This window comes from Toxotes jaculatrix, chromosome 17 (assembly GCF_017976425.1).
Source record: "Toxotes jaculatrix isolate fToxJac2 chromosome 17, fToxJac2.pri, whole genome shotgun sequence".
NCBI lineage: Eukaryota > Metazoa > Chordata > Actinopteri > Toxotidae > Toxotes > Toxotes jaculatrix.
Window position 1 is genome coordinate 3,837,549 of NC_054410.1, and position 21,536 is coordinate 3,859,084.

A 21,536-nucleotide genomic window follows, 5' to 3' on the forward strand; every position below is an offset into this window, starting at 1 on the left:
GAGACATTCACTCCACATGCATTCACCTTTGCATTACCATGCACATACACACACACATATGCACAGAAACTCACACATCACATAAATGTCTGTTTGTTGCATTCCCATTGGCCATACTGAACAATGATCTCTCCCTGGCTGTGGTGCTGCGGTGCCATCATTGTTGGGTGACACAAAGGCCAGCGGGCCGCGCCAGAGGGCATGTAAAGAGTGGTCGGTAGATGCCTTGCCTCAGCAGAAGGCATTCAACCCCTTTAAACCTATTCTCAATGGAGCTCAGCATTGAGCAGTCTCAGCATAACTAGAGCAGGCGAATGCTATGAAGAGGAGTATCATCCATTTTTAGCACTGGTCGGAAAAGACCAACTCCAATCCAGTGTTTTGGCTTTTGTTAAACAGCACAGATGATCACAACTAGATTGTCAATGTATATGAATACCACTTATCACCATGTCTTAAAGAGCTGTTAACATGGTATAGCAGCCTCTGAAGCAGCGTATACACATGATGGTCTGTGTGCTGCTTCAGAGATTGGCTTTCCTTTCAGAGATGGAGAAAAATCAGGCAGAAAAACACAGAATACGTGAATATTTCTGATGATGAAAGCAGAAAAAATACTGAACATTTGATTGTTTTAGTCCTGTTACTGCTGTTGCTCCTCGCCTCAGGAACAACCTCCCCCATAGATTCAAAAAAATCCAACCCAGTGCACGTATTTAAAAAGCCTCTTAAATCCCATTTGCTTTTCTTGCTTTTTGTTTTTTTACCTTTGTGGGTTAAACACTTATTTCTCCTTGTATATTGTCTTCTCTGTCTCCAGGTTTCTCTTATCTTGTTCTTCTAATACAGTTGCTATAAAAAGTGCTGCACTACTAAAGTTTTCTTGCTTGTTTTCTAGTTGAATACAATATTAAAGTAGTAGGATGCCTTAGCATTTAGGTTATAAAACTAAACCAAACATCAAATATTCTCTTTTATATTGACTTTTATTAATAACTCTTGTAGCACTTCTCTAACAAACAAACATCAGGGTGTTTTTGCTCTGATTATTCTCTGTAGTTTCCTTGTAACGTCTCATACAAGAATCCAGCTTATTCCAGCATTTCCTATTGTACTATTTTGTGTCACTCTTAAGTGAGCAAACATCGGTTTTGGGAAGAGGTCAGGACACACAACACAGTATTGTTGAACCATGACGACATGCTAAAACATAAAAGAGAGTCTGTTACAGCGAGAAACACTTGCAGCTGCGCATCAGTGCTTCATTTATTCATTTCACTCCATGGCTTTAAAATCAGATGCACTTCAGAATTCATGATCATTATTTAGCACGAGCAGTTTCATGATCATTCAAGGCAAAACACATTAAAAGAAGCACCTCTTGTTCTCATTTGTCACGACTGAGGAAAAAAACTACAGAACTTGATGAAACAGATGTAAATGGAGGGATTTGCCAATTCGTCAGTCTTAGGTTCTTCTTCAAAATGCTCAAAAAGAAAATGGGAAAAACTGAATGAGTGGACATAAAATCAGTCACTGACACATTCACAGTTAGTCTATCTGTATCTCCCAGTCCGTCGCCACTCTGAGGCTCAGGCCGCTCACTGTCACTGAGCAGCAGGTGTCCACAAATTCAAAAGCAGCAGAAGTGTCTTTAGCACCTGGTGATAAAAGGACAAAGTTTGAAGGATTTGTGTGTGATCTGCGTGACATTATTATCCCTGTGAACGTCTATACAATGTGCCAGCTGTGAATATATGTAAAGTAAAATGCCAGAGATCCTAACCTGACACATGCACAATCACTGTGGACGGTTTGCTCTTCACCCCCAGGACGGTGACTGATTGTACGACAGTATCACAGTCAAATGATGCTCCTTCTTCACTGGCAGGACTGAGACAAGCAGCATCAACAAGTCAGTTATTTGAAAAAAAAAAAAAAAGATTTTTTTTTTAACATTTTGTCCTTTTACATGTTGTTTAGAGCTGAATCCTTCTTTAGGAGGTGTGACTGTGACTCACCGGCAGAGCAGCCGGCCTGACAGCATGCTGAACCTGCGCAGACAGAAGGACTTTCTGTCACGGTAGTCGAATGAGTGGCCGTCGTCCAGGTATAAGTCACCATCAGCAGCACCCTGCAGAGAGGAGGGACTGAAGTCTGAACTTTGCTGATGGAATGATAAACATCACAAGTTTCACTTTCTTACCTGAGAGTTCAGAGCCACAGTGATGCAGAGGGGCAGCTGCTGGAGTTCGGCTGTACAGGAGCCACTTCCTACTGACCTGCAGACCACTGAGCCGCCACGCTGGAACACAGGGACCTGCACAAAGGAAACACCTTCCTTCAATAACCATGATTCATGTTAAATAATTTAACGTATATTTCCCTCAGAAAACCAGATAGCTTCCCATTAATTCATCTGAATTAAAAATTCATTTGAAAACTACTGTCAGTCCAGTGTATGTTACAGCCCCACCACCCCCTCTGCTGTGTGGATCATGGTAAACACTCACTGTGTCCAGGGTCACCGGGAGACTCAGTGTCTTGCCTCCTTTGTGCGCCTTTGCAGACTGAACATCATACCAAATCTAAAACAGAAACAAACTTTAATATAACATCCACACTGAGGTGTAACATTAACATATTAGAGCATACAAACATGTTACCTGGTGGTTGATTTACCTCACCAGATCCAGGAAGCAACACTTTGATTTCCTGAAGACCTGGTTCAGTGACAGGGCAGGCCAGCAGGGCTCCTCCTGCATGAAGCCAAAGACATTTAAACTCTGAAGAACCCAAATGCAGTGATTACAGTGATGTGATGCTTAATAACTTATTCATCACCAATCATGTACTGGTTGTCCACAGCGAAGGTGCTCTGATCTCTTGAGAACTCCACCCACAGGGGCCTGTTTTAAATAAAATGACTGTTTCCATAACTTTATCCAGACATTACATCAACAAAACATGAGAAACACTGAAAAACCCACAGGACCAACACCGATGTTTGTGATTGCAGTTTGTCTGCTGAACAGCAGGCGGCAGCAACACTAACCTGAGTGGAGGCAGACCAGAGGTGTGAGCCTGGTGGAACAGAGTGTACCAATAGGGCAGCAGGCAATACCTGAGTACAGGAGACATGGGTCACTCAGTTGAAGCGTGGTCTCCTAGTACCCCCATAAGGATTATTAAGGTATTATTTTGTCTTCTCACATGCCTTAGAAGATTTATCTTTGTGTTGAGTTTTACATATTGACTTTGGCATTAAATGTGGTAATGAGGTGAAACAGCTGTCCTTATCCCTGCTGCACATTTCTCCCTGGCTGAATCTCACGTGGCTGTCACCTCTCTGACAGTACCTCTGTTGGATTACAGTGCGGATTGCAGCGGTAACCTTCTCTCCAAACAGCCAGGGCTCCCGACGCTTGGTCACCTTTGCAGAGTGACCGCGGAAAAACGGCTGCAGGGCGGCGGCCTGGTACCAGCGCACCAGCAGCTCTGGATCCGGATCCTGAACAAACCCACCAACATCGGCTAAAACACAAAGGATATAAGAGATCGAAACTTAAACTCAAAACAGTCACTGACAGAGATGTTAAATGAATCCAGTGTGCACAGTGCTGCACTCACCTCCACAAAATACTATGCCTACCACACTAAGAGACAAAAGCATTGGGATGGAGATCTTCAGATACTGCCAACTGGCGACGTTGTCACCTGTCCACACTGCTCCTGTTTGCCAAACAAAGTCAATGACAACAAAGGATATAGGATGTAATCACAAATACATGAAAACCTCTTTAACATCTTTCCATTCAAATAACTCACCGAATCTCTGCGACCCAGCAAAGAAGGAGCGTGACAGAACAAAAGGTCTCTCTGAGCCACCTGAGCGAGTTATCAGACCCTCTGCTGTGGCCATGTGCTTAGAGAAAACATAAGTCATTCAGTAAAGTTTAGCATTATCTGAAATTCAGGGAACCAAATTTTCTTACATAGACAATGTTAATATCAAATATTGTATGTCAGCAGCTTTAATATTGGGGTTTGACCTGTATAAAAATAAGCTAAATGAGCTCACTCACCTGGTAAAAGCCATACAGGTTGTGCAATTCCCGGTGTTCCCACCCCCCATAATGCACTACGTCCTTTGGCATCGTCTGCTCCGGCCCGTCGAACACGGACGGTTCGTTCATATCATTCCACACAAATAACGATGGTGTTGATCCCTGAATCACACATGTACACTTTAATAACAACATTACTGTTTGCTGTGAGTGTACGTGAGAATATTTTAACTTGCCAGAGAGTCAAAGCATTTGTTTGCCTGAAGTGCTTCTCTTTTGAACAACATAATCAGTCCTGATGCACATCCTGGGCTGCATACAGTATGACTGATTTGTGGATTATGTCACACACTTACTTTGTACTTATCCAGGGCGAAGCATCTGGAGTACCATGCTCGAGTGGCTGGGCGGCTGAAATCAAGGTAACAGGACACACCTGTGAGAAAAGTTTATATCATTTTTTTATAAAAAAGCAAGTATAGAGACAATAATTTGCATTTATTTGTGTATAATGTGTGTGACCAGCTTCCAAAATGCCATAAAGTCTTCTTAAAATAAGTAAAACATAATCTAATAATGGAAAATATGTAGAATTTAGGTTTAACTGTAAGTCAGTGAAGGTGTATTGTGGAGAAGTCATTGTTCCATTTTGTGTCTTTATTGTTAGAAAAACATTACCGGGCCAGCATGAGCCCTGGTAAAGCTGTCCCTCTCTGTCCTTGACAAAATGTCCACCATCTCTGGCCTCACAGTACAGGGACCAATTCGGATCAGCTTTGATGTGGGGATCATTAATAATGACCAGCTAAAAGATAAAATATATATATATATTTACAATAAATAACATAAACTTATAAAAGCAGAAAAAGCATACACATAAAAACAGAAAAAGGTTCTGTGTACTGTGCAACATGAAACTGACCTTCCTTTTCTTCTTCTCTAGGTGGCGCTGCAGACCAACTGGTTCAGGAAAAAGAACAGGGTCCCAGGTGAAATAACGCTTTCCGTCCGTGTGCTCAATGTCCAGCCAGATAACATCATATGGGATGTTGTGGCGATCAAATCCAGCATCTACAGCCTTCACATCAGCTTCGTCATTGTAGTTCCAGCGGCACTGATGGTACCCGAGGGCAAACAGAGGGGGTAAGGCTTGATACCCTGACAAAGGGGGAAAGAAACAGAAACACAGTTTTGAGAGACAGTGATGGATAATTCAAGGGCACATCTTCAACATTATACAGGATTTACCAATTAAAAGCAATCAACAAAACTAAATTGAAATTATATAAATTTTTATTTTCAATTTTGCAATTGCTGATTAAAACATAAAAAACAACTTTGACATCGCTTTGATTTTCATTTAGTTCATTAAATGCTGCAAACACACCTGTCAGCTGAGCATACTGGCTGAAGAGCTGCTGTGGACTGGGCCCGAGCAGAACCACGCAATCAATCACACCACTCTCTGACAGCCAGTGGACGTCAGTCTGAGGCTGCACCCGCCTCCTCTTTACTGGGGGTGTTTGGTCATCCTGGGTGAAGTAGGAGGTTGTTATGTGGTTATGAATGTACATTTTTGCATCTCCTCTAAAATAATTTCACCTTGGAAACTGTTTCTTTGGCTATGCTGATTTATTATTTAGAACAATCCTGCTTTTAATAAATGTAAACAAACTTTTATTTTCGTCTGTTTCCAACCAGGAGGGCTTTGCAAAAGCAACAAGAGAAGGATCTGACATTATTATGCTCATTGTGAGTAAGCAGCTCCTGAAAAACTAAGCTTTGATAAAAGGGTAGACGGATACTGGATGAGAACAAGGGTTAACAGGGGTTACCTGATGGTCAGTGGGACTGTGATGTACGTTCACAAAAGTCTCAGATGCATTCAGCCAAAATACACCCAAAGTCCTGTCGAGCTTGTGGGCCACCAGCAGTGGTACAGACCCGTACAGGCCGAGGCGATTGTACAACTCATAGCCAAAGACATCCAAGTTGTACAGCCGATAAGGTTTACCATCTCTGTGAAACGAAATAAGTCTATATAAAAACAACTCTCTGAAAACTGAAAAATGCAAACCAATGACATGAACGCACAAATCACATGTTTACAAAGATGTGTTGCTTTTTGCTTTTATACATGTGTGTACCCAGTGTCTCCGAGCTGCAGACTGTCAGCATGTTCTGGGAGACCGTACACATGACTGAACCCATGAAGGCAGAAGTCTGCTCCAATGCTGCTGGGACCTGCAAACGCACAACAAATATTTCTGTTTGTCTTATCAGCTAGTATGGAGGCAAATCACATTCATTTATTACTGAAAAGTTTACCCTACATATTTACTTGATTTACTATTTATTTATTTTTCAGCACGTAAAAACTGATCATTTTGCCAGGAAAGCAGAATAAAACCCACAATTTTCAAATGTCCTTCCACTCAGGGTCATTGTATTGGGGTGGGGGAAGAAGTGAAGGAGTAGGAGTGGATTTTTAACATTTGGTTGTAACAGAATTACTTTGTCCTTTTAAAATATTTAACAGCAGGCACAAACCATTAGCTTTGATATCCACAAATTGCTTGAAAGTCTCTTGCCATAATAAACTCGAGGGGCCCTCTTGAAGCTGTCAGTGGAACAAAGCGAAAAAGAAGAAAAGTATTTATAGAGCGGATTACGCTTCAGGTAGGAGTAATATTACACTGCAGTTTGAACAGAGCTGATATTCTCTTACCTCACTGCCATGAGATGTGGCCATGAGGACAAAAGAAAAGAGATTAAATTGATGGTTTGGTGTGTTGATTAGTTTGTTTTCAAATACACAACCCTTCCAGTCCTCACCTGGGTCTCTCCTGCAGTGTCTCAAACCACAGTTTGCCTTTAGAATTGAATGTAACCATCACTTCGTCGTCACACAGGATCTCCACTCGGAAAGGAAAATGCCACACATGAACCTGATGACGCCCCGATGACCAAGAAAGGGTAACAGAGTCCGTGGTCTGTCTCTCCACTCTCAACCTGACCAGACGATCAGGGTAAAGGTTAAATACTGTGCAAGTACTGTAGCAATTACTTTCACATGTTTTAACTTAAAATAACTGAAGAGGTCTATTTTAAAGACTCAGGTTCCAAGATGCAAAATCACGAAAGCAAAGAAAATGCATCTCAACTAAGAATATTTTGTGACAGAACAGAAACAGAAAGAAACTCAACTAGATTCTAACTTATCAAACAACAATTTCTGCTCTGAGAGAAGCTCCTAACCAGACTAAATTGATTCTAGCTATAAATAATTTCTCAGTCCTGTTCACAGGCCAACTGATATTAAATGAGAATCATGGATGTGCAACACAACACATGCACAAAGCTTTTAGTGTATCAGAGAAAGGCTTTAGAAAGAAGGAGTGGATATTTTTAGTACATTGATTGTGTAACTAGATCTTATAAGAGAGGGATGATGCTGATGCAGCTCTCACTGTTCACACTGTGGCTCCCCAATTATCACATCTGGAACTCGGTAGCGTGCTTTGATGGGCAGGAGTTCATCTACCAGGATCTTTACAGTGTCATTTTTGCAAGGTAACACAGAAAGAACCAGTCTGGTCTGTGAAAAGAGCAAATAAGAGTTTTTATATGTAGAATTTAAATGTGTTCACAACTTTTTTTTTTTTTTTTTTTTTTACAATAGATCATTTTAACACTGCAGTCATGCACAAACACAGCAGCAGCTTTTTGTTCTTTATGACTCAAAGACCAAAAGATTGGAGATTATTATTTGTAGGACTTTCAGCCTAAATCGTGTCATACATGTGAATAAATTGATCGTCCTTAAATAGATCACCCTTGATTTTGATTTTCAGTAATACTTGTTCAGACCTGTGTGTCGGGCTCCAACAGTTCAAAGCGTGCCCCTTTCTCTGTGAGCACCATGGTGTCCAAAAGGGCTCGGTACTGCAAGTTTGGCCCCTGCATCTGTCGCCTTAAAAGGAAATCAACATTATGATGCAGCCTACGTTTTACACACAAATGTAATGTTCTGCAAAACACACTTAATGCTGGGTGACTGTGGATTTATTTGCGAATACAAATTGAATGTAATACTGTACCAGTCAATGCCTAACATACCTGTAAAAAGCAACACAGTCACTTTTCTTGAACTTCCCCTCGTTATCATCATCAGGGACAACACTGAGGAACAAGCAGAGAAAACTTAAAGATGTAAGTCGTGTAAAAACAACACAGTAACAAACCCAACAGTGGGTTACCAGCCAAAGCGCATGTTTGAGTAGACAAACTAAAAATCCACTGAGAAATTTACCCACAAAATGCAGATGACACACTACTATTCGTTATGAACAGACTGTATATCATTTTGCACCACAGGGGACACAAGCGCTCATGTGGCTCTCTTTACAGACTCAATGTGAAAAGTCAAAGGTCAACAATCAAACGGGCCACTGCTGCAGAGCTGGAAACAACGTGTTGTTTATACCTAACAGCGGGCTGACTCTCTTCCGCCATTTCGAGCTGACAGATAAAAATAACAACAAACAATACAGTCGGTTGACAGTCGGTTGTGGTCTCCTGGTTTGAGCTTTGACTACATTATTCTTCTGTGTAGACTTTTTAGCTTTTCCAGACGCTTGACAGGACAAGCAGAGATAACGGAAGCGACCGCACAGATGTGACTGTACCACCAGCACACCCGAACACACCACCAACCACACATCCGGTTTGAACTTTCAAAGCAAAATCCCGACTGACGCACATAATAACACTGCCTTTTGTAGTTTTACAAACAATGAGGGAAAAAAAAAACTTTTCCTTTCGAACAAGGTTGCAAAAAATTCTGTTTTTGCTTTTATTATTTTTTGGTATGTTGAGTGTAGATTGATGAAGGGGGGGAAATGAATTTAATCGATTTTAGCAGAGGGCTTTGAAAAGAGTGCAGCTGTCTGAATACTTTCTGAATGCACTGTATAGTGTATTTATATGGAAATATTTAAACATAGATGTATGCATGTGTGTTCTGTCTCCTAGCGATGACCGTGTGAACTACACCTGGAACACCGCCCCCCCCCCCCCCTACCCCCCTCCACACCGGCCGGAACTGGAGGCGGATACAGGTCTGACCTGTAGTAGATGCACAAATGAAGATGCCAGATGCACATCGGTCATGTTTGCTGCTTTTTGCCTTAGTTTTCCGCCTCGGGACAGCGGCAGAGGTCTCCGTGTGGAACGTGATCAACTCGGTCAGTGTTACACCTTCAACATATGCGTTTTTATGCATATTATTACGCTGCCTGTCAAGCTAAATCTAGCACAGCAGCAGCTGTTAGCCGGGGAAGCTAACTAGCCCCATCAGCAGCCCTTCATTCCGCCGTGCGCTGCCTGTCTTACGTGAAAATGCTTTGACAGTTGTGTTTTCACTAGTCTGACAAGATGAGCCTCTCGGTCGTTCGGTGCACTGATCTTAACTCTGAACGTGAATTATGGATTATTCTCCTTCTCGACAGCACTGCTATTCTAATATGCTACCAGTGGAATTGCATGTGAGTTACAGAGGAAAAGGGATCGAGTCTTTACACGCAGATGTGAGCTTTAAGGAAGGGTTAACTAATCTGTCAGCGTTATGCTGTGGTTAAGATAATGCCTCGGTGCATTAGAGAAGAAGCTACCGTTAAAATTGCTGTAGTTAGTCTTGACAGAAAGGGGACAGTTAATCAAAATCAGCTACAGACCATTGTGTGTGATGTGGGTTTAAAAAGTGCAGCTCAACCTATCTAGCATGTCATTTGGGCCAGGGTAATATATCCTTTCAGGAAACTGACCTCAAGTGTTTGCACATGTCCTACCCTCCCTTTGTGCTCAGACTCTTCTTCAGATCGTACAGTCAGTCTGCATTTATGTGGTAGTAGCAGGGTAATTAACCCTCTCTGCTGGTAATTGTTGTAAGAATGAACTACAGATGCAGCTTAACACAGGATAGCCAGGTCCTTCAGAATGCACTGATACTGACCTCGAGTAGACGTTTGTTCTTCTGACATTCAGGTTGTTGCACTGCACCTAAAAAAGATGTTTAAAAGATGCTTTTGTTTATAGCAGATCATCTATTTAGAAGTTTCAAATTTACCAGTAAACATGTGCATTGTTCATTGATTGCTATATGCACAATGTCTTTATAGCAGCAAAGGACTAGGTGGCTAAAAAAAGCTGTGTTGATATTGTAACATGTCAACATGTCTCTGTGAGATGGAGATGTTCGATAGATAAGAGGACAAACAGCAGCTGACTGATTTGTCTCTTTGTATTTTCAGACACAAGATACTGTGTTTCGGAAGACGCTGTACGCCAACACCACCATCTTCATGAAGTGTGAGTAGTCTGACCTCTCCATCATGCATTGTTTTTTTCCCACTCCCTAAAACAGGATTGGGGCTTTGCATAATTTATGCTACCAGTTAGGGTACCATTTCCCCAGGCACATCCTTGAAAGTCCCATCAGGTACCTAAGAATGATTTGGCTTCACATCCCTTAGTCTTGACCCAGTTACAATACACCTCAAATTGTATTTAGTTAAAAAAAAAACAGTAACTCCACCATCAAATGAATTCTTTCTTTCCCAGTTTGTTAAGGTTGAGAACGCCAGTTGTAATTATCTTGCTCAGGAATTACCACAGATGCACCAAGACTGTTGGGTCTAGCATTTAAATGGCAGCTGGACTGACATTGTTTTGCTGAAATGTTTGTGCTACTGTGTGTTTATGGCTCTCACTGGCTAAAGTCCAAGTATAACAGATAAGCCCGGTGTCCCATCACCTGACCTATACCTGACCCTTCAATTTCTGGAGACAAAAGTAGTTTTTATTCTTGCTGATGAGTCATTAGACATGGCCTAGATTATCATATTTTCAGCACAGCTGCAGTGAAGTTTGGAAGGAGAGAACACAGTCTAAACATTTAATGGTAAATGTCAGGTTTTGATTTCAGTTCTTCAGAATCAAAGACTCCTTGTTCTCTCTGAGGCTTACAGTTTGCATCAGCATTTAACAGCTGTAAGTGTGAAATCTATAATACTACAAAGGAGTGAGAGAGACTGATTTCTCTCTCAAAGTAGCAGAAAAAAGATGCAATGCAGCAGCATGATGTTGGGAAATGAGAAGTTGACGAGGGGAAAATTTATCTGCAAAAAAGTAAACTCCAGTACATGGCCTAATTCCTGGTATGCTTTTGCAAACTTGACATGTGATGGTGAGTAACAGGCAGTGCGACCTAAGGCCGTATTACTGTCTAATAATCCAGCGCCTCGCCCTCTGAGTAACTGTTTTCTCTCTCTGCAGTCCAGGGTGACACATCGTCATGTGATAAAAACCTGGCGTTCAACATCAGTTGGTACCTGCGCTCATCTGTTTGCTACAATGAGGTCTTTAACACACCAGTGAGTATTGTATTCACCGTCCAGTGAAGTCCAGTTCCTATTGGTTTGGTGCTTTCTCAGGTTTCTCAGGGATTAATGCATTATAGTGGCTCATCAGGGTGAGCGAGAGTGAAAACCTTCCTCCAGTGTCTCTAATCACTCCTAGAAATTTGTCAGTGTCTGAGGAAGAACTACTGCATTGATGTAGGGATGCCCCTCGTTATGCCCCTCGCTATTAATTCCTGCTTAGGGGAGACATGTCTTTGTTATAACTAAGTTAAAAATCCTCATAGGCAAGCGACATGGTAACCGTACATACATAAAGTTGAGCTGCGTATTTGCTTCATGGATTTTCTGCAAGGTCAACAAGTTTATCTCCATCTTCAAGCTTTCAAGCACTTTTTGCTACTTTTTACTCTCAAAAACTTCACTTTATTGAGTTTTAATCAGATTTGGCTTCGCATTCAGCATCAACAGTCTGTCAGTCAGAGCAGCTGCTTTGTCCTTCCCAAACTGTTTTCATGGCCTTGGGCTTCACTTCCCTCTTTGTGCCAATGCTGGCTCTTTGTCCAGAAGTGTCTCAAACTCAGCTGCTGCTTTGGCTTTGATGTACTGCACCTTGTCGCTGTCGGTCTTGAAGCGGAGGGTCACAAAGCCAGGACATGTTGAGGTCACCTGTAGCCAGATCAGGACTTTTTCACTCAGATGTGTTTTGAAATGTCAGTGTCAACTCCTTTCAGCCTCCAAACACTCTTCTAAAGCAGGTAAAACAGCACGATGAGAGCAGCTGACATCGTTTTCTTCTTTGCTCTTCACTTTCTGGCAGATGACAGGAAAGCAGTGAGGAAGCCCTGAACCCAACCTCCAATAGAGAAAAGACATAGCAACACAGTTTGCAAAATCTTAATTAAAGCCAAGCATTTCCCTTAATCTCCAACACTCGAACATCTGCTCATTCATTTCCAGTTGTCATCATTAAACTGCACTGATATCCTTATGTGTGGCTCAGATGTGCAGCTTCAGCATATTACACCACGTGTGTGATTGGGATTTTTGTGACTCTTCTTACATATTTATTTTATTGTATCCAAGGCTGTTATGTTGAGGTGTTATCAGACCTGATTTTTTCCTTCTCTTTTCAAACAGGAATCGATAAAATATAGATTAAATGGTGTCTAATTTTTGCTGTGGTTTATATGGACTTCCATGAGTCTACCAGTGTAGTGTTGTGGGTTGAATTGAAAGTGTTTGGAAGGTTAGGTATCTGATGAAATGACACTTTTTTTATCATCAAACACTGCTGGATCATAAATGTATTATTCTACCTGTTAAGGCTACTGTCAATGCCACATCAAAAATTTGTTACGCTTTGCATAATTGTTATAACTTTGGAAATTAACTGATGCGTAGTTTAAGTAATTTTGCCTCATTTTTTTCTGTAGGACAGCAAAGCGAAGAACATGTTTGGTATGGACCACATGCTGAAAGATGGCTGGAGTGGCTACTACAGTCAGGGATACATGTACTTTGACAACTGCTCCTCCCTCTTCTTACCAAGGGTTTGTTACAAAGACAAAGTCACTATGTACAGTAACCTCTGTGTTTATTAGTGCAGCAGTTATGTAATGTCTGGGTATTTCAGGTACCTCCATAAACATATTTGTCTCACTCTTTTCTCATGTATTTCATAAATCATTCAAGCGTTTCAGTTATTTTGTTATTTACATACAATATATATACAGATAAATGAGTATTTCTCTGCTCCTCTCACTTAGGTGTATTATACTGATTTCAACCCGTATCAGCCTCTCACTAGCCCAAAGGTGAGTCACGGATCAAGCTGATGTACAGAACTTATGAAAGGGACTGACTGTATTGACCATAATATATAAGAACCTTAGATATTTTGTTCAACATAGTGCTTGTGTGAATCTAATTTGACTTTATTTTCACCAAACAAAAGCTTTTTTGATTCGTTTGTGTCGTCTATTCCTCTTTAAACTCTGTTCTCTTTGTTCCTTTTAGAGTGACCCATCAAATCAGAGCCTCATTTGGCCTGACAAGCCAGTAAGGCATGCTTTTATTGTTTTTAACATCAATGTCCTTAAATCTGTGTTTTTTTCCGGAGGATGTGTCAAAGCATGCTCCTGGAAACTTGTGATTCTGCCTGATATTTTTCCAATATTGAGGTCACTGCAGAAACTGTTGGTTTTTGCATGTCTGGAGCTGAGTAGAGGCTGAACACATCCCCTCTGATTCTCAGCTCACAAACATTATTTTTTTTTTTGCAGGACATCAGTGCAGTGGCCAAAGCTTGGGAGGACAGTCCCTATCTGTTCATAGTAAAAGTGCAGCCTTTGCTTCGTGGAGTTGAAGATGAAGACACTGGGGCAGAGCAGCTCAACTTTGCTTTCACAAGTGAGAAATAACATAATTTATTTCACTTCAAGAGATTCACAATCTTTCATGTTTACTCAGTAGGGAAACTGGTAAAAAATAAATAAATAAATAGAAGATCTAACCTCTGAGAATTTTAAGAAGTGACACTTTTGTGTCGGCAGAAGCGACTTATTTTATTTTCTTTCCCTAGTGAAAGTTGAGATGAAGGGACCACATGACTACTCTTCTCCAGCAGACTGGCCTCACATGATGGTATGTCTGCTAAACTATACTAACACTAATGTCTCAAACACAAATTATACAGACACAAGTAAATCTGAAACAGAAACAAACAGCAAACAGACATTTTGGCCATTATAATAGTTTTCAAACTGAAACAACCTAAGTTCATTTCAGCCACATCTTGTGGACTTCTTCAGCAGTTGGAGTTTCACAGTGTGGAGGGCAGGTGATTGAAAGCTTCAGAAACAACAAGCAAGTTAAACTTTGGGTTTTGAGATTCTTTTTTTGTCAAACTTCTGTTTCCAAGCTCGAGACTGAATGTTGAAGGTCAATACTGAATAAAACTTCAAAGACTGCAGCCTTAAGGGGAGAATATTGGAATTATTCTTCAGGAATGAGAGCTCAGCCTCAGCGTGGGGCTCATGTAAGATGAAACTGAACTCTTCTCTTTCATCTCATCCATCCCAGTTCTTCATGGTGATGTGCATTGTGTATGTGCTGTTCGGGGCTCTCTGGCTCTTCTGGTGCGCCTGCTATTGGAGGGACCTGCTGCGGATTCAGTTCTGGATCGGCGCTGTCATCATCCTCGGCATGCTAGAGAAAGCTGTATTTTACTCAGAGTACCAGAGCATCCGTTACAAAGGAGACTACGGTTGGTCTTTTTGATACATTTCTCTTTGTTTTTGTTTTTTTTTTTAGTCTGTTATGATCATTATTTTGTGTGTTTTTCTCTTCACAGTTCAGGGGGCTGTGATTTTTGCTGAGCTGCTCTCTGCACTCAAAAGATCTTTAGCCCGAATCCTGGTCCTCATTGTCAGTCTTGGCTATGGCATAGTCAGGTAGGTTCAGTCTCAGTGAATTGATTTTAGCATTTTTTTTTTTTTATGCTGCTAATGTTCTAATTTCAGTCGTTTTTTAGTAAAACTGAACTGATTTTTTCCTCCCTGCTTGTGTAGGCCCAGGTTGGGTACCACAGTGCACCGGCTGGTAGCTGTTGGGCTTCTCTACCTGCTTTTCTCCTCTGTGGAGGGTGTGCTGAGAGTGACGGGTGTAAGTGTCGACTGTTAATAAACCGCACAGCTTCTCCCATCGTCACAACCAAATATTTACCATCCCCAGTATTTGTTTTAACCAGCTTTGAGTAACAGGTGCCGCGTTGGACCCAGTGACAGCCAATCAATTCATACAATACATAAAACCTACTTAACTATTTACTATCTCACATTCCGCAAGTGCGGTCTGATACTACAGCAAACACATCTTGAGCAGCTGCATTGTCAGAAATGCAGCAGAGGAGCAGCTGGTGTATCTGTTTGCGGAGCAGCCAAGGAAACACACATTGTTTTAATGAAGAAGTCGGTCACTAATTGTTCTTTTGCCATGATCTGATTTCATGCTGTACATGGTGCACGTGGTTTTCCACACAACAGCAGGGCACAGTAATGGAGTTTGTTACCTTGTTGAGGAGTTGGAGGCGTATAGCCCGTCACAGCTTACTGTGACCACACCTTCTTGTTCCATTGCTCTGGGTTATACTTGAAACTGGAGCTGTATTAATCTCTGGGACAGACACATCTCATTTTTTGAGACCGCGCAATAAAATCCACCCCGTGTCTTGCTAGTTGAATGCTTTTATTGTGAAACAGCAGCAGCAGGAAATAATTGGTTTGCATTAGGAGGAACTGAAGCGTGAACAGTAAATACTGAGGCTGATTTCAGTGAGATAAAATTAAAAACAGTCACGCCGCATTAACATGCTCTTTGAACTCCTCGTGTGTTTGTGGTGGGAGTTTGAATCGAATTTAGGAATGTCATTTTCCGCCATTCACAAAAAAAAAAACTACCATATCGAGAAGTTATTACGAAATGTAAATACAGTGCATGAGAGAGGAGAAATGTTTAGCACTAAGTCTAGATTTTTTTAGACTTTTCTAGACAATCTCTCGCTGCTTTTTAGGAGACTTTACTTCTAAGCCGTACATATTCATTTCCTATGGCCGCTGATAAATTTCATTCAGGCAAACATAATGAACCCACTGCATTTCAACTAGTGCAGATGGAACATTATCTGCTGCAGCCTCCACAGGCTGATTGAAGCTGATAGTGATGGTGTATTTTTACATAAAAATGTTGCCTAGTGCAGTTGGGCACTCTGTATAAATAAATTTGATTTGAGTGGAGGAGACGATAGAGAGAGAGAGAGAAGGTTATGCAGGGATTCGGTGTCCAGGAGGCAGACAAGTGACTATAATAGAGAATGACAAATTTGATCTAAGTGTGATTTTCAAACGCAGCCAAAGACACTGCAGCAAGTTCAAAGAGTCATGAAAACACAAAGTTATATAAGCAAACATAAGGTAAGAGAGAGAGTTAAAAAGACTGGAGAGAGCTGATGTAGTTTGGTGAGCAGATGTGTTTTGTCAGGAGGCAGCTCTGAAGGCCAGAGACTTAAATCTCCTGCAGATCTTAACACAAGCTTATCTTATGTTTAAAAAAAAAAAAAGCAGTGACTTCACTCATGATTAAGTAATTCTTTTCTCTCGTAGTCACATTCACTCACACTCTCTGGTTTCTGCTGCCTGTGCTGCTGTCCTTTTGCTTTGTATAGTCTCATGTGTAAAATTTGACTCTTGTCTTCTTTCTCCAGGGTTTCTATGGTACCGTCGCCCTGGTGGCTAATCTCAGCCTCTCCCTCATCGACTCCTGTGTCATGTGGTGGATATCCTTTACTCAAGCAGGGCTAACCAGGATTTGCATTCTCAGAGGCATTGCAGATATAAGCCCTTAAATAATTATGCCTTTTTGATTGTATATACAACCAAGTTTTCCTTAATTTGCATCTACATTTTCATCAGTCTGTCTCAAACCATTCGTCTGTTGAAGCTCCGCAGAAATGTGGTGAAGCTGTCTTTGTATCAGCACTTCACCAACACTCTCATCTTTTCTGTTGTTGGTGAGTTACAGCCATATACTGTATATGATTACAGCTGCTCGAGGGTGAAAGTGGAGCTGATTGTTCAGAAACAGCTGCTACATTATGATCTGTTTACAAAGTCAGCATTTGAAAATGAAAGACTTTTTTTTTTCAGTTTGAAAATACTGTATGAATACTGCAGTTGCAGCAGAAAAAGTTGCTGCTCACCTGGGAAATACATGCATTTGTTTACTTGTGGAGAGTTAGATTTAAAAAATGCAGCTGGAGTTAGACGACGGTCAGTTTAGCTTAGCATAAAGACTGGAATCAGGCTTTTATTTCCCAGAATGTCGAACTGTTCCTTTAACTTATCTGCCCAAATTGTTTTAATGCGCACGTCGTGTATTAAAAGTATGTAAATGCATTTATATCTTTGTGAACCCTCTGGGTGGGATAACCTTTTGTTCGATTTCTAATTCTGGTTTCACTGGTGGGAGGCTTCGTGTGCTCTTTCTAATCATTTGCATATTGTTTACAGACATAAAAATGAGACCAGTGTTTACTTTGTGTCCACAGCTTCAATAATATTCATCATCTGGACCACCAAAGTCTTCAAGCTGGTGGACTGCCAGACGGTCAGTTTGTTTTCTGTTATTGATTGATTGCTGTATTGTGTTGTTGTTCTCTTCATGAGGTTTCCTGTTTATACAGAGATGAAAGGTGATCTTCCCTTCCAACTTGATAGAGTCCATTCCTGTATTCACTATCCTTCCCACAGGGTTGGAGGGACTTGTGGGTAGACGATGCCTTCTGGCGTCTCCTGTTCTCCACCATTCTGCTGGTCATCATGGTGCTGCTGCGGCCGTCGGCTAACAGCCAGAGGTCAGAGTCAGTGTGGAGCACTGGAGTCCAAAAGCTTCTGTTCAGATACACGGTTAACATGATTCTTAGTAGCTGGTTCTTAGCCCTTGTTCTCTGTCCTCGTAGATTCTCCCATTCCCCTCTGATTGACGAAGATGATGAAGAGGAGGACGCCAAGGAGCCCATGCTGAATGAAGCTTTTGGTAAGACATATAAGTCCTGCTTTCTACTGCAAGACCAGCAAAGGGTTGGTCGGGAGTTTGTTATTATTGAGGACACCTGTGTCAGACAATGTTTGGAATACAAATAGATGAGACAGCCTGTTACTTTAGTACAGTTCAGATTTCCTGACAACCAGAGAAACGTTGTATATATTGACTTTTAGATGTATTCTGCCAATTTCTAAATCTTATGCTATAGCAACCCAGTGTACCAGCTGACACCCTCCTTGGTAGCCATATTATAATTTGTAATTTTATAATTTATGATGTGCTTGCTGGCTGTAATACTTGGAAATGCATAAAGATTACAACTTGAACTCTGAATTTCACTGAAGGCCAGAATTAAGGTTTTGTTTCTGGTGAACTGACTTGATGTTATTAGATCTTATTTAATAGAGATTTAATAGTTCAGTGTAGGTTCCAGGACCATAAGGGCTGATAAGGGCTGCAGAGATAAATATAAGACAGTTTTGTCTGTGTCATTGTTCATCTTATAATCATATAATTGGTTAAATGGAAAATTGAGTAACTTAGTTATAATCATGTCATTGGGCAGGGTGCTTTTGTTCAATCTCTCTTTTTTTTTCCAGAGGGAATGAAGATGAGAGGTTCCAAACCTGACACTAATGGCTCCCAGAAGCTGTTGAGTAAAGAGGTGTGTTGACTGCCATCATGTCTCTTCTTTTATCCATTTGTTGTTTTTACCACTCATCATTTAATCATTTTGTATTTCTAAACTATGTTTTTGCCAGGATGAAGACCTAAAATGGGTTGAGGAGAACATTCCTACAACTGTTGCTGATGTGTAAGTAGTAAATTATAAATCTGTACATTGAGCAGACACTCTCAGGGAAAGTCTCTGTAAGGTCAAGGCTGCTTTGAAAATATCCCATAATGGTACAGCATTTTGCTAAAAACACACAGAGTTAGACCACCTAGAATTTATGAGAGTAAGGTATTGGCTTAAAACTGTGATTCTTTTAAATCCATATCATCTCAACTTTTAATATAGCTTACAGAACCTCATCAGGGACATTTAAAAGTAGAAAAATACAGTTAATACTCAAATAGCAACACTTTAGAAACACAAACAATCCATAGTGTCTTAAAATGCTTGACCCAGGTCTGAACTGTGTTAATGCATTCACTGCCTCCCTCTCTAATCTCTCACTGCTTGTTTCTCTCTATACAGAGCTCTGCCTGTAATGCTAGATGAAGAAGAGGTAAAGGCTCCTTTTTACTTTCCCCTGCTGGTCCCATGATTTCAGTCACATTTTTGTCTATTTAGAATTCTCCTCTGAGCTTTATTGTGCTATCATTCTACACAATAACATTACTGTACAGTTATTAATCTGTGTTCCCTTTTTTACAGGAGATCCTGAAAACCAAGATGGAGAGATCCAAAATGGAGTAGAAGTACTTGAGAACGTGATGTGAGAACGAAAAGAAGGCAGGTTCACTGAGGCAGCAATGAATGCATTCTGAGTGATCTGATTACCAAAAAATGTGGGCAAAGCCAATTGTTCTCTCCAGACACTTTAACTTTTTAATGTTATTTCACAGGTATTGTGTAATACTTTAATACGCTCAAAGAAGCATTAATAGTGTGTTATAGTAAGGTGATACTGTGCAACCCTGACTCGTATGGGCTGGCTGTTGTTGTTGCTGTCTAGACCGACATTCTGGGACTTTTCTACACTGTCACAAATTTGGCCAAAATCAAGCAGAAAGTGGACATTTTGCACAATGCCATGTGGTTTTAGAATAATACAATATTTTATGGGCTGTGTGGTTGCTCACAAACTTGGGTGAGGATGAAAACATCTGAGATACGTTTTCCCACTTCAAACTAGAAAAGTGGCTCCAGCTCCCAATGGGTCAAATGTATTGGAATGTTAGGACTGATTTGGTGGAAATCATGAATCTTAGCAGTCATCACAGCCAAGACATCAGATATCGGTATAAATGGAGGGCAAAAACACATACTGAAGACACTAAGTTATTGTGCATAATGAGAGATTATATTTATGCCAACACTGCATCTCACACCTGCTGTTTTCAGCATGTGTTTTATTGTGTTACATGTTTAATAGGTCACATGATGACATTCATTTAATATTTAAATGAGCAGGAAACTTTATAGTATGATCAAACATTTAGCCAGAAACTAACAGAGTGTCATGTTTTATTGCTTTTACGCAGCCATTGAACATTCCCTGAGCTCATTTCTTGTAGCTGAACCAATAAATGAGAAATGTGTGTCTAACATAAACACTTTGTTTTCTGGCTAACTGAGTAATCTTGAATATATAAATTTCGTATATTTGCCATTGTTACTGTATGTGAACACGGCTGCATCTGTGAATATTGATACTTGAAGCATATCACAGTTGTCTGGGGAAAACGTGCTACTTCTGTGTTTTGGGGGATTCTTGTGTTAAGTGGAACACATGGTGTTTTGGGGTGGGAGAATGTAATGACCCTGTCGGACATGAATCTCTTTCAAAGCCAAGTATATGCTATCATAAACGTCAGAAGCGTCTACTTTGTGGACACAGTCACTACACCGGATCACTCCTCTGAGATGTCTTTACACCAAACAGTTCAAGCCAGTGAAAAATGTGACTCTAGAATTGGTTATTGTAAAGCTTTTATTGACAACTGAAAAGCTGCATGGTCCTCAGTGGGGAAAAATGAATGACCCTTTATAAATTTTTTTCCAGACCCATTTACAAGTATAAGTAGTAATGAGTATAAAAGTAACTGTTTATTTTCATCTCCATAAAAGTACAATTTTGTAGCGTTACACATAACAGCAGTGATTTAGGTCCACTTCATGTCACTGAAGTGAAAACATTTTTTAGTTATTGAATCACAGAATCCATTGATGATCCTTATGAATGTGGTATGGGTCTAAATTCAAGTATAACTGACTATATGTATGTAATCCTTTCTCACTTACCTTCCACTGACTGGGCCAGAGTTCTTCACTCGAATTCAGTAGCACAGGGTAGTTTTTAAGAAATACTGTATGTGATAAATTCATATTTTTCATTTCACTACAAGTACAGATTCCTTTGAGCCTATCCCATTCACACTACAAAATAATGTTCTGCCTTATCTGGCAGAAAAATATCCCCGTCCTTGTGCAATCTACTGCAGTATGTGTGGATATTCTAAATTCCTTAATTTATGTTTTTTTAATATTCGTCCAAGTCTTGTTGAGGATATTTCATTTTAGAGAGGTAACAAAGCCCAATTTCTGGATGTGAGTCTGCACTGTAATGTGAAGCTGACGATATTGTATGGCTTTTTGCGTTTGTCTTGCAAATAAAATTTATATTGAAACATGGTGAAAATGTGAAATGTTTTTGTGTGCATCTAAGATGATTCTTTTTGTGTGTAGCCATGTGTAGTTGCCTTCTTAAGCATATTTTCT

At 40.6% G+C, this 21,536-nt stretch overlaps 2 protein-coding genes across 3 annotated transcripts; one reads left to right on the forward strand and one right to left on the reverse strand.

Annotated features, from left to right (window-relative positions):
- Positions 1–1,023: 1,023 nt before the first annotated feature.
- On the reverse strand, positions 1,024–8,848 carry ganc (glucosidase, alpha; neutral C). Of its 2 annotated transcripts, XM_041061436.1 has the most exons (25): positions 8,554–8,845; positions 8,187–8,249; positions 7,938–8,040; positions 7,538–7,665; positions 6,903–7,079; positions 6,796–6,799; positions 6,618–6,687; positions 6,215–6,311; positions 5,903–6,086; positions 5,455–5,599; positions 4,990–5,225; positions 4,746–4,872; positions 4,424–4,503; positions 4,086–4,229; positions 3,829–3,925; positions 3,631–3,732; positions 3,360–3,534; positions 3,056–3,124; positions 2,845–2,909; positions 2,683–2,759; positions 2,514–2,588; positions 2,207–2,320; positions 2,022–2,134; positions 1,787–1,893; positions 1,024–1,661 (listed from the first exon to the last, which is right to left on the reverse strand). In XM_041061436.1, the coding sequence occupies exons 1-25, from the start codon at positions 8,580–8,582 to the stop codon at positions 1,552–1,554; spliced, it is 2,691 nt and encodes an 896-aa protein (XP_040917370.1). In that variant the 5' UTR covers positions 8,583–8,845; the 3' UTR covers positions 1,024–1,551. The 2 variants fall into 2 exon arrangements, 1 of the variants encoding a protein (XP_040917370.1); XR_005896265.1 differs by lacking the exons at positions 1,024–1,661; positions 1,787–1,893; positions 2,022–2,134 and having other exon boundaries at positions 2,251–2,320; positions 2,667–2,759; positions 8,554–8,848.
- A 336-nt stretch (positions 8,849–9,184) lies between these two features.
- Positions 9,185–21,443, forward strand: LOC121197649 (transmembrane protein 87A-like). The gene is made up of 20 exons (XM_041061338.1): positions 9,185–9,313; positions 10,379–10,436; positions 11,403–11,500; positions 12,922–13,038; positions 13,255–13,302; positions 13,505–13,546; positions 13,771–13,897; positions 14,070–14,131; positions 14,570–14,753; positions 14,841–14,940; positions 15,058–15,151; positions 16,749–16,820; positions 16,946–17,054; positions 17,592–17,650; positions 17,794–17,897; positions 18,003–18,079; positions 18,688–18,752; positions 18,850–18,902; positions 19,290–19,320; positions 19,470–21,443. Exons 1-20 carry the CDS (start codon positions 9,212–9,214, stop codon positions 19,509–19,511), a joined length of 1,644 nt encoding a protein of 547 aa, XP_040917272.1. The 5' UTR covers positions 9,185–9,211; the 3' UTR covers positions 19,512–21,443.
- The last annotated feature ends 93 nt before the right edge of the window (positions 21,444–21,536 follow it).

What these genes read in the sequence shown, in the direction of transcription:
- ganc (XM_041061436.1), bottom strand. Translation starts at nt 8,582, where the DNA reads ATGGCGGAAGAGAGTCAGCCCGCTGTTAG. An exon ending in TAGAGAAGAAGAAAAGGAAG is followed by an intron (nt 4,873 to 4,989) that starts GTCAGTTTCATG and finishes TTTATCTTTTAG; the next exon opens with CTGGTCATTATTAATGATCC. An exon ending in TCTGGTCTGCCTCCACTCAG is followed by an intron (nt 2,910 to 3,055) that starts GTTAGTGTTGCT and finishes TATTTAAAACAG; the next exon opens with GCCCCTGTGGGTGGAGTTCT.
- LOC121197649 (XM_041061338.1), top strand. Translation starts at nt 9,212, where the DNA reads ATGAAGATGCCAGATGCACATCGGTCATGTTTGCTGCTTTTTGCCTTA. An exon ending in CCGTTACAAAGGAGACTACG is followed by an intron (nt 14,754 to 14,840) that starts GTTGGTCTTTTT and finishes TTCTCTTCACAG; the next exon opens with TTCAGGGGGCTGTGATTTTT. An exon ending in CTTGGCTATGGCATAGTCAG is followed by an intron (nt 14,941 to 15,057) that starts GTAGGTTCAGTC and finishes CTGCTTGTGTAG; the next exon opens with GCCCAGGTTGGGTACCACAG.